Source organism: Anomalospiza imberbis, chromosome 1 (assembly GCF_031753505.1).
Source record: "Anomalospiza imberbis isolate Cuckoo-Finch-1a 21T00152 chromosome 1, ASM3175350v1, whole genome shotgun sequence".
NCBI classification, from domain to species: Eukaryota; Metazoa; Chordata; class Aves; order Passeriformes; family Viduidae; genus Anomalospiza; species Anomalospiza imberbis.
The window spans coordinates 116,393,087-116,405,143 of record NC_089681.1 but is presented as its reverse complement, the minus strand read 5'-3'; the positions used below and the strand labels follow the sequence as shown (position 1 = coordinate 116,405,143).

Here is a 12,057-nt window from a genome sequence, read left to right as displayed (position 1 = left end):
ATTCCTGAAAATGAAAATGTGTAAGCTTGGGATTTGTAGAATCTACGACTATCATCACTTTTTTCAAGTTATAAGGAACAATATTTGCAATACAGTAAAATATCACATGGTAGCAAACCAGTAATTGAATTTAATTATATTTACACATTACTCAATGCTTACACTCTGAAAAGAAATATTTTCAGGAACTGAGTGTTCTAACTCAAATAAGTTTCTAAACGGGAATGACCTAAGGGCCAAGAAGATGAAAACATAATCATAGTAATATCAGGACAAATATTAAAAGGCATATATGACAAATAAAGCTAGAATAGTGATAAATAAAAATAGAACCTCTCAAATTTTATACATGAGTGACATTTCCCTTACTAATTACAAACTGCTTTTTTATTATTGATTGTATTGTGTTGAGAATTAAGAAAGTAATCTGTTCGATCTTTCATTATAATCATAATTTACTTAAAAGGTCTTTCAGTTTCTCTTATGTTCTCTTTGCTTCATACAGAAAACGACATTAAATTTCACAAGTAGTACACCTCCTAATATCTTAATTTAGAAGAGCTTTTCTTCAATGATACCTATAAATCTCTGGGATCTAACATTCAGCTAAATTGTCTCATTTTTTACTCCATGTAAGTTGTATTTTTATACATTTAATGTATGTTTCCACACATTTATGTTCAACAAACTTGACATTTACACTAACCAAAGTCAAGAAAACACAATATAATATAATATATATCACTTAAAAATGCAGAATATAAATTTATATATAGAAATTTCTCTTAAAGATCTACATACGTTCTCGTCACATCTTGTTCAATCATTGCACGAAGCTCTTTATCCTGGAAAAATTTATTCCAAAGACTCTGAAATAAGAAAAAATAATTGTATGAAACCAAGACTTCTACTGATACTTAAGGCTTATAAACTACAAAGTACTGCAAAGTACTGTACAAATATTGACTAATTAATCCTCAACATTCCTGGCAGACAGGTATATCAATATTTTATGGGAGATAAAGAATGTTAGTGACCAGCACAACATATCTGAGAAAGTCAGTTTGGATCAGAAATAAAAACATTCAAATTCCTGGATCCTTGTCCTAGGCTCATGGCACTTGCTCACTGGATGGCTGCAGGTTTGTGAGTTACTTGTTGGGGCTCCAGGAAGAATATTTAGTATGGCAGAGTAAAGTCAAACTTATCAGACCCAGCAACTTGACCGAAAAATATTGAGTTGTTCACGCAAGGAAAAAGGTCTGTATCACTGGTCTGTACCATACTTCTTCTATGGATGTAAGGACTTTATTTGGAAGCTGCTGCAATATCCATAATAACAAATTGTTTGGCAGTAAGCTAGTTTGTTTTAGTGGAGACAAAATCATATAAGGAGTGTATGATAATCAAATACCTATTACGAAAACAACATCATTGTAATCCACTCTGAAGACCAAGACTGGCCATTCTGAGAAAATTATGATAGGAAAATCAAGATTATTTAAAGCTCACTATCAAAATAAAAAATATTAAATAAAATAATCTGAAGTAGGTTTAGCTTCTTCTGTAGCTATGCTTATGACCATTTTCATGCTCTCTTGTTTCCATGCCTTGTTTACAAATATACTGTAAAAGCTAATCAGAAAAAAGTCAGAAAGTGCTGTTAATTGAATGCTCCAGAAAAGTACTGGAAACTGTATTCTTTATTATAAGGGGATAATAGCTTGATCAAAATAGAGATAGAAGAAAATTATTATAGCAGCCTTCATGCAGGTTAGGTAAGTTTTCAAATAGCAGCAGCACCAGTGAATGAAATACAGTACAGAGTCTGTACAATACTTGCACAATTTCTTGCCTCTCAGTAAGTAATTCTTTGCCATGGTGGCTTATGCTCCACAGAAAGAAAAGAGAAAGTAAATTAATGCTATCTATGGGGAGGGAAGTAAAATAACAAAAACCCATGTTAATTAGTTGCTATATTTGTGTTACAACTCGGTAAAAAACCTAAACTTAAAAAATATTAGTATCTTTGATAATGTCTTACATTCAGTGAGTACCTTTCTAACTCACAACACTTGTCATGCAGCTAGACCACATTTTGGAACTCCCCTGTCTCTGCTCCCACCCTGGGCCATCAGAACAGAGGAAACAAACAGAAGCTGCATTGCAAAGGGAAAGAAAAATCAGGACACAAAATGGGTGTAACCTTAAGACACAACAGAGGCTCAAAGGCACTTAGATCTTCAGTCCTACGCCTGATTTGGTCAGTGGCTTTGTTTTATAGATTAATCCCCTGCCACATATTCTGACTTGTTAACCTTTGTTTTCTATATCTGAAAGACACCACAGGCAGAAAGCAGATTAAGCCACTGTGTATAATCACTAACTACAGCAGAAATGCTTTAAATCTTTTACATTTGACACAACTTTCTGTCCAGCTGGATGCAAGAATAGTTTCATGATGTGCACAGTCGTAACAGCTGCAGAGCTCTCTCCTTCTAAATTAAATAAGGAGCACAGTACCACTCTGAAGACGAAGTATGGGATTCTGTTTGTGGACAAAACAGGAGTAATATCACCGGAGATATCTGAGACAGTCTTTTCAGGTGTAAATCTCTTAAGTGCAGCCAAAAAACTTATTTTCACGGCATTATTTTAAGAAATTGATAAAAAAGAATTTTGATGGTAACAATGGTAACATAATTAATAGAAAAGCTTAAAGATATGTGCTATAAAATACTTAAAAGCTTTTCAGGTATAACAAAATGCAGTAAAAAAATGGTCCAAGGCTGAACTATCTTCCAGAGGAGGGTATTTCATTGTTCTGTTAACAGCATTCTCTTCATATTGATTGTTTGAACACTCCTTAAACTAGAGCCACTGAAGACTCCTTAAACTAGAGCCATTTGAAGTATAAAATGAAAACATACAGTGATAAAAAAGCCTATCAGTTAATTATAGACCAGCACAACCACAACCTTCCTGCACAACCACAACCTTCCTTCCAACCTTTCTGCTTACCACAACCTTCCCTGAATTAAGCCCTTAAAAATCAGAATATCAGCCTGGAATTGAGCATTTCCAATTGTCCAGCAGAACCTGTGGAACAATTGCTAGCACAAGTCAGTTTGGACATTTAGGAGGGAGATTTTAGCACCTGCCATTTTGCCTACTCCAACAAGAACTCACTTGTGTCAGTATGAAGAAGATGAGAGTTTTAGTAGTGTGTGTTGCGTTAACTTACCCCCTCGTCCTGAGAGAGTGGGTTGTTGATTATCAGATCTTGCTGTCCTGCCTTCCGAGGGTTTGTAATGTGCTAGGTAAAAATAGAAAAAAAAAAAAAATCAAATCCTCTCCTATGCTATAAGCTTATGTTATGCCATAAGTGTCAATATCTATGCCAAAGCATGAGAACCTATTTTGTACCAACTTACAATTTCTTTGATCTTACTGTAAGAAGTTCTTAAGTCTGAAGTGGTTTTAATCCATTGACTTCTGTCTTGCGGTAGAACGTCCAGAAATAACTGTTAGCAAAACAAAATAAATTCATTAAGTTTCATCAGTTTTAAATAGCTTTTCATATAAATCCTACCAGACAGCATAAATCACCCCAGAAAGAAAGAGAAAGCAAAGAGCTATAAAATATTTCTGGTTTTAGTGCTTTTTAGTCCATAAATAAGTAGCTAGGAACAGCAGCAGTTCTATGGGGCAAAATTAAGCATATAAGTCAGCTGAAACCATGAACTCAAGCTTTATAAACTGTTACAGCTACAGTAAAGTTGATGGTGACTTCCAAGGCAGAAACAAAATGGAAAGACGTGGAAAAAAAATATACGAAATTTGAAGCTATTTATGTAACACCGATGACCTAATGCAATGTGCTTAAAACGAACCACAAATGCAGAGCAGGAACTAAACACTGAGGGATATACCCAATGTAAGAAATGAAACATGCTCTAGAATTCTGCAAGAAAGGTAAGAGAGGCAGTTTTGCATACAGTCCTTGAGAATGCCTGCATCTCAGTTTTTTCATGTCTCTTTGAAAAGTGTTGGAAAGAAATATGCAGTGCAAAATACTATTTAATTGCATTTGAAGCAAGAAAAAATCCCAGTATTTTTTTGCTTTTTCAATGTTTTTATTTGCACATTGTAAAGTGTTAAGAAACAGTAATACTGACAAACAGAAGTACTGATAAACAAAAAATATTCCTAAATTACTAAAAAAAAAATTAAAATTTCAGAACTTAACAACAGAGCCCTAATGCATATTGGGACAAGCAAATAAACCCTGCCTCATTTCTAAAATAAAACCACAGCTTGATTTAATTAGTAGACAGGGAAGGACTTGATGTTTGTGTTAGTTCAGGGCTTTGAGTTATGGCCTCCTAATTTAGAGACTTAAAAAGAAGCAAACTGGAAAAACAATGCAGGTGGCATATATTCCCCAGGCTTACTGAATAAAGTATTTTCATTAACTTTAAATTAGTTCAATGATACATATATTTCAAATTTCAAACTTTCTCTTTCTTTCATTCATATATAAGGAGTGTTTTAAATTTCTTTTTATAGGTCTCTGTGCCAAAATGATGGTTCAGAAATTCCAAGTGAGGTAATTTAAATGATCAGCATTAACACACAGTAACTCTACTAGAAAAAAATTTCTCTACTATCAGAGTTAGTGCACAGCAGAAGACTTGATGTCATTGCAAAAAATTTGTTTGGACTCTATAGAGGTATCCCATATTACCTTGCTTGCTTTCTCTCTTCCTTCCCCTGCTACTTTAGAAAAAAACAACAAAAAATTCCCAAGGAGCTGTTGCGCTTTTGGAAGACCTTGCTTCCCTCCTCATCCAGTCCTTACAAGAGGGAAAACCAGCTAGCAGAAGCGTCAGACTGATTTTAAAGCAGTCCAAATTCCACAGAACCATAATTTTTTAGACTAACTTCCTATCTATTTCCAGTGCATGACTTCCCTGCACAGATACTGAGGAGGAGAGCTGGCTGTGTGGCAATCAATTCTAAACATATCACCAGCACAAAGATACACTTTCCTCGGATTCTTTTGCTATTACCTGCAATTCAGCTTTAAAGCAATTTCATGTGGTTAGCAAATGTCCAATGAATTATAAAAATGAGTAGAAAAACATTGGGATGAAGTCTCTTGGAAAATTCATGATTCTTTGCATCAATAATCTTCCAGCGCATCAGGTAATGTGTTGATATATTGCAACCACAAACTGTAAATAAATATTTTCTCTTCTTACCTTCCAGCAAACACTACGGAACCTGCTGCTTCTCAGCTGCCCATTAATCCCCTTCAGCCGTATAGTTGCCAAGTAATTGTTGTTTACAAATAGTTCTTCCCATTCTTTACTGCAAAAGCAAAAGGAATGAACATTTAAACAAAAATAAAAAAAGCCTTAGCTGATTTAAGGACTATATGACACTACACAATTTTGGATAAGCAGAGGAAAGCAACTTTTTAAAATGTATATATTTAGTTGTGTACCACTTCTAAACGCATGGCTGTTTTTTTGGACACATTTCTTCTTTGGATTTAATGAATATGTAGATCGCTATAATTATGCCAGCTACTGAAATTCATAATGTCTATGGAGGCTATTCCATTTCCTCTAAAATGTTGGTACTGCAGTTCAGTGAATAAACAAGAAAAATGAATATTAATATAAGCACATTCATGTTTCAGCTGTAGACAAAGAAGTACCTATTCCAAAAATATGCAACAGAAAAGTACACTGTTGACTGTATTAGCTCTTCACATGACGTATTTGCTTAAATGAACCTTCTTTTCTTCTTAATGTCAAGCTGGGCAGTTAAGCATCATAGAAGATGACTTTCTTTAACATTTAGTGCTATTTACTATTGAAATCACTCCTACTTCTTTCTACATGATCAGTTTTAAAATTTTAACAGGTGCTAGGAAATTTAAAAAAACATCAAAAAATTAAAAAGCCTCACTGTATAAACTGTTAAAGGCAAGCTTGAGTACCTTGCAGTACCTATGGCTGACTAGATAAACAACCTAAATATGCCTCCCAGGCATGCAGGCACCAGGGGCCTAACACCTGTGCCTCATTAATATACAAGTAAATCTGCTCTACTGGGAAACAATTGGAAATTAATTGTCCCAAACCATCTACTGAGTTTGAATAAAGGAATTAAACCTATATTTCCTGCAACTTCTACTGAAATGAATCTCAAGAACAACTGAAGCGATCTGATAGTCTTAGTAGCCCACGACTTGCACACAGACTTTCTGCAGCCACTTTAAAATACAAAGGGCAATTTCAAGGTAAGGAGCTGGGTTATGTGCAAGGAAATGTGTTTCAGACTTATTTTCAATGCATGTCCTTAAGGTGAACATCTCCTCCTCCCCCTGTCACATGGGAGACTATTACTTCTCCCTGGGAGACCAAATGAAACCAGGAAGAGGGAAACTACTATTATGACTCCAGGCTAAGATCTCACCACATTTAGTCTGCTAAGGAGGGTCACAGAGTGGGTTATACTAAATACCAGCAAACTCTGGTTTTTCAAATTGTCCTAAATATATGCAAGATGAAGTCAGATAATTTTCAGCTTTTTAAGCTGAATTGGGAGAGTGAGTTCTTTTAAAACAGAATTATAAGATATAGCTGCTGACAACTGTAGAGGAATGGACTTGGCAAGCCAGGAAATTATGGTTGTCTTCCTCTGTGAGAGGAGCAAGCTCACGATTCATGCTGAGACCAGAAGTCTTGTGTTTGTGAATGCACCACCTTTCAGCTAGGACCATATTTAAAAAAAAAAGTGTTTATTTCTGGGTCTCGATTATTAAATACTTTGAAAAGCAAAGGTATTCCAGGTAAAAGCAAAGATGCTTACAGCAGTGTTAGACTGCCAGGTTTAGGGCTGCCTTTAGCTTCTCCCCAGAGCCAGTAACCCCAGGTGACTAAAAGAGCAGCAAGTCATTCCAGTGGTCTGGAGCGGCTTCCTTCATTCCTCTCACATCCCCCAGTCTCTAAGTCAGAAAGACTATCTGGTCATTTTTGTCTCCTTGTCTCCCACACATCCTCACCTTCTGCAGGGAGCTGCCTATGATTGTTTACCATGATTCTGTCTCCTTTAAATACAACGTATGGTATATAGCAGACACAGCTTGTGAAAAATCTGGGCCTTTCTTTCACAGCCACTTATACTTCAGTAACTACAGTATATTATGGCTATCTCAATAACCCTCCTGTTTCTATCACATATAATATTCTTCATTTGCCATTGTAAATTTTGTAGCATCATTGGCCATTATAACTCCTGCCAAGCCGCCTCCCTAAGGTAGCTATGTTTCAAGAGTGACACATTCCCCTGTGCACACAACAGGTCAGACTCTGAAGCTATTCACATTGTTCTGCAAGTGGATGACATTCCCACAATGTCTTTGAAAATGCCAATGTGTCAGCTGAGTTAGCAAAAGGTTTCAACCAGTGCAACTGTGCAAAGAAAGAACAGAGAGGAAGGAAACTCTTCAGGTTATTTTTCTCACCAGCTGCTGGAAGTGATTGCTACACAGTAAGAAAGTAATTTCAACACTTCTGAAATTGTATTAGTGCAGATATTATGCCTTTAAAAAAAAAAAAAAAGTAATGCAATTCCAAACACGTTTTGAACCAAATTACTTTTAAACCGCCAAAAGAAATTTGGCAAGATCGTATCTCCTCTGCATTCCCTCTTGGCTGCTAGGATCACAAAAAAAGTTATAAGCAACTAAAAAAGAAATTACTTGGAAGCTGGAATCTGCTTCAGTTTTAGTAGAGCTGAATGATATATAAAATCCTTTCTGAACAGCATTCACCAATTCATTTCTCAAGTATTTTGAATGAAGACTAATAAATTAAGCTTTACATTTCTAGAGAGTTTTGATAGTGGTAACACTGTTTAATATGAACAAGCAATCAATTCTAAAAATATAACATTTAAAATTATATAGCCCTATTATGTAAAATAATATCTAAGAGCATTGTTAACCCAGGATTGCAGAAAACCCACTGGTCAACATGAAATGAACAATGAAGATTGGAACTCAGGTCTACCATATTCCATTTCCTTCACTGCAGTGAAGGACTTCAAAGAGCTAATAGGAACCACCTAAACTATGAATAAGTACATGCATTTACTTTTAATCAAGCTAGAAAATTAAATGCATGATCCTGTGTTATACCACCTGTAGACTACAATTAAAAGCAAATGTCAATGTTAATGTTTTCTGATTATTTTGTAAATATTTTTCATTTTATATTCTTATTTGAGTATCCTGTCTAATGTACTACTGCGCGTGTTGTAAAGTCTTTGTAATAATAATAAATACATATACTATAAGACCTCATCATGGTTTGACAGTTGTCCAATGCCAGGCACCCACCAAAGCTGCTCCCTCAACCTCCCGTGCCACAGCTGGGCAGAGGAGAGAAAAGAATTGAGTTGAGTTGAGGTAAGGACTGGGAGAAAACACTTCAAGAGAAAAACAGCCTCAACTTAGAGTTGCAAAGTGAATTTACTACTAACAGAGTCAGAGGAGGATAATGAGAAGAAAAAGAAGTAAAAGAAGCCCTTTTTCCCCCTAACCCCTCACTGCTTTGCAACAACAGTGCAGGGAGACAGGGCATAGTGGTTTGGTCAGTTTGTCGTCAAGGTTTTCTTCTGCTGCTTAGGGAGAAGGGTCCTTCCCCTGTGAGGCCATGGGGTCCCTCCCATGGGAGACAGCTCCCTGTGAACTTCTCTGGCCCATGCTCACGAGCAGCAGCTAAACTGTACCTGCTGCAAACACGAGTCCCTCCCACGGGCACACCATCCTTCCATAACTGCTGCAACACGGGTCACTCTTTCCATGGGGTGCAGACCTCCAAGGACAGGCTGCTCGAGCCTGGAAGCAGGGGCCCCCTCCCTCCACTGGGTCTCCCACTGGATCACAGCCTCTTCCAGGAATCCACCCTCTCCAGTGTGGGCACCTCCCCCACAGGCTGCAGGTGGATCTCTGCATCCCCTGTGGATCCCCGTGGACTGCAGGGGCACAGCTGCTTCACCATAGTCTTCACCACAGCCTGCAGAGGAATCTCAGCTCTGGTGCCTGGAGCACCTCCTGCCCTTCCTTCTCCACTGACCTTGCTGTCTCCATGTTGTTTTCCCTTACATGTTCTCTCCTCCTTCTTTTCTCTGACTTTAAGAAAAACTGTGCATGCACCACTTTGATTTTCTTCTTAAATATGTTATCACAGAGGCGTAACCAACATCTCTAACCGGCCCAGCTTTGGCCAGCAGCATGTCCATCTTCAGGGCCATCACGGATTGGCTCTGCTGGACATGGTGGAAGCTTCCAGCAGTTTCTCACAGAAGCCACCTTTGTGGCCCTGCTGCTACCAATAATCAGGTTGTGCCAAACCAACACAGACCTGAATGTGAGAGAAATTACTGGAGTAATAGTTCTTTAAGAAACTTAACTTCATATGTGTTATTCCTGCAATAGCTATCCAATGTAAAATATCTACTGGCATGAGTTAGGGAGAGTTGCATTACTTCAAAGCAGGAAAAGTGCTCAATATGTATGAAAGAAAAAGCAGGCAAATCAATGAAGAGATTAATTCTGCAGGATTTGTTCATAGTTCTCATCTGTTCCTATCCATCTTTTGAAACATGCACTTATGTCATAACCACAAGAGTTTAAATCTCTCTGCCAAAGAATTGTATACTGGGGTCTGCTCTAAGACACACATTTTCTTTCTTATGAGGTTGATCTCTGAGCAAACCATATGTAGAAGTCTATTTTTCTTTTTTTTTTCAACAGGATATGATTTGTGGATATGATTCTTATTAAGGCAGTTACAAGCATCAGATTTTCAGATACAGAAGCCTGAAGTTTGGAACAGAAATGTTCCTCTCAGTTGACTGTTAGTAGAGATCACAACAAGCAGGACTTTGCACCAGAAAGTCTAAGTAAAATTCTGCATGCACTTAGATAGCATTCTTGAAAAGGTATGTGAATCTCTAAGGTCTAACATCTTAGTAAAAGTCACTGGAATCCCACTGTTGCTCAGCTATAGAGGAACAAGCAACTATAAACTCCTTCAGAATGCAGAACATCAATAATCCAACAATATTCCTAGGAAATAACTCAAATTTAAATAGTTCCAAGAGCTTTACTGAGGCAACATTGAGCTTGTGCATGTTGGGGAGAGGTAACAAAAACCTTCTTCCACTGATAAGCAGAAGCAGAACACCTGCCTCTGGCTCTGCTGCTAAATTTCCATCTCCAGCATAATGGTAAACCCAATACATCAAGCATAGATATGCAGAAGAATGCAATGATAGCTTATTAAAGCTCCTTACAAAGTACATAGTCTGTTCAGAAGAGGAAGAAATACAATTGAGGGAGACTGGTATAGCAGAAACAGCAATCACTGCTACTTAGCTTCTGCATTTACTGATTTAGAGGATAAAGCTGGGAAAATGTATGAATGCAGATCCTGCCAAAGTCTAAAACTAGTGTAAGAAGTATTTTCATACCATCATGTTCAGACAACAAAAAAACTCTGTGGAAGACACTAAAACCCATAGAGATGTAAAAATGTGAAGAACCACATGGAACTACAATCTATGTCACTGAAAAGGGCAAAATATTCAGGTCTGGAACTGCAGGGGCTGAGATCTACCAGGTAAATATTATTGTCCATAATTGACGTTCAGGTGAAACAGCAGTTAACAGAGAAACCAGTAACTACTGGATCATCAGATAGTGTGTATCATTATTTTGTCTATTGCTGTTACAACAGCATTTGAATAACAGAGAATATTCCTCAGTCTGTGGAAGAATACTGCTATACTACTGAAACATTTGCATACATATTTAGGATTTCAATCTAAATCTCAAGTTTATTCCATCCTCTAGACCAATATTAAAGGATAAAATGGATAGTTTCAGAGAGATCCAAAGAAAATTCTGAGCAGCGCTGCTAGTATTGGCAAAATCATCTTAAAACAATGGCATGTACGCTTCTAGAAAAGCCAATTTCACATTTTTATACTGGTTTTCATCTTCAGAATGTGCTTTTTAAAATGTTGAGACCCAAACTTGGCTCCTCAGGGGCACTCAATGAAGCAACAGGCTACTGAACAGGCCATCAGAAAGAAAACCAATTCTCAAATTATTGTGTCATATGTTTTGCAATATGAGATCTTTATTGATAGGAACATCAAGTACCTATATTTAAATATTTAAATAGAGGCAACAATTCCTTTCAAACATACTGCATAAATCCAAGAAACATGGATAGTTTGTATTATTTATTATGTCATAAAATCAACAGTTGAGAAAAAAGTAAGGCAACCTTCAGGAATGTAATAAAGACAGAGTTAATTCTATAAAAACAGAGGAAAAAACCCAATTGAAAGGTAGTATAAAGTAATAAGAAGTAGAGTTTCTAAAAAAAAATATTTCTGAAACACACAGATTTCTATTTGCTACCCTGAAAATCCACTTGACAGCTTTAATGTGAAGGCTTATCAGTCTGTTTGGAAAATACATTTATTTTCCTCTTTTTCTCAAAGTCCTGCCTCAGGATACGTGGCAGAGCTAACAGCCATGTAAGTGTGAATATGCATGGCTGTGTTGCTGGGAGGCTGAACATTCAAAGGGCAGATTTTTCTAAACAGTTCAGGTTTCATCTACTTTTGGCTGACATACAGTTAAAAAGGTTTGCGTGAAGAAAGGTAAAATCACTTTCTTAAGGCAAACATTCCAGCAAATAAAGTTATTAGTTAGCTATGCTCTTTAAGCTACAGTGTGTGTGCAGCACAGTTCAGGGAACTGAAATAAGGCTGCACTGGCAGCAGATGCTCTGCCAGCACCATTCCTCATAGCACTAGGTCTGATGCAGAACCCTAAGACACCTTTCTCCATATTCCAAATTGTCCACTTTGCCTTGGCAGTTCTCGGCCAAAGAGCCAGGTTTGGTCTTTGGAAAGCACATAATTTTCAACCCTTTACCAGTTCAGCTTTCACAGAAGAAT

At 37.0% G+C, this 12,057-nt stretch overlaps 1 protein-coding gene across 7 annotated transcripts in view; it reads right to left on the bottom strand.

Moving 5' to 3' along the window:
- TBC1D5 (TBC1 domain family member 5) overlaps positions 1 to 12,057 on the bottom strand; it is a 317,263-nt gene that overhangs the window by 136,752 nt on the left and 168,454 nt on the right. For all 7 annotated transcript variants that reach the window (XM_068207556.1, XM_068207547.1, XM_068207565.1 and 4 more), the window contains 4 exons: positions 5,265 to 5,373; positions 3,435 to 3,524; positions 3,245 to 3,316; positions 802 to 869 (listed from right to left, as the gene is read on the bottom strand). In XM_068207556.1, the coding sequence (XP_068063657.1) occupies positions 802 to 869; positions 3,245 to 3,316; positions 3,435 to 3,524; positions 5,265 to 5,373 (339 nt within the window). The remainder of the gene's footprint in view (positions 1 to 801; positions 870 to 3,244; positions 3,317 to 3,434; positions 3,525 to 5,264; positions 5,374 to 12,057) is intronic.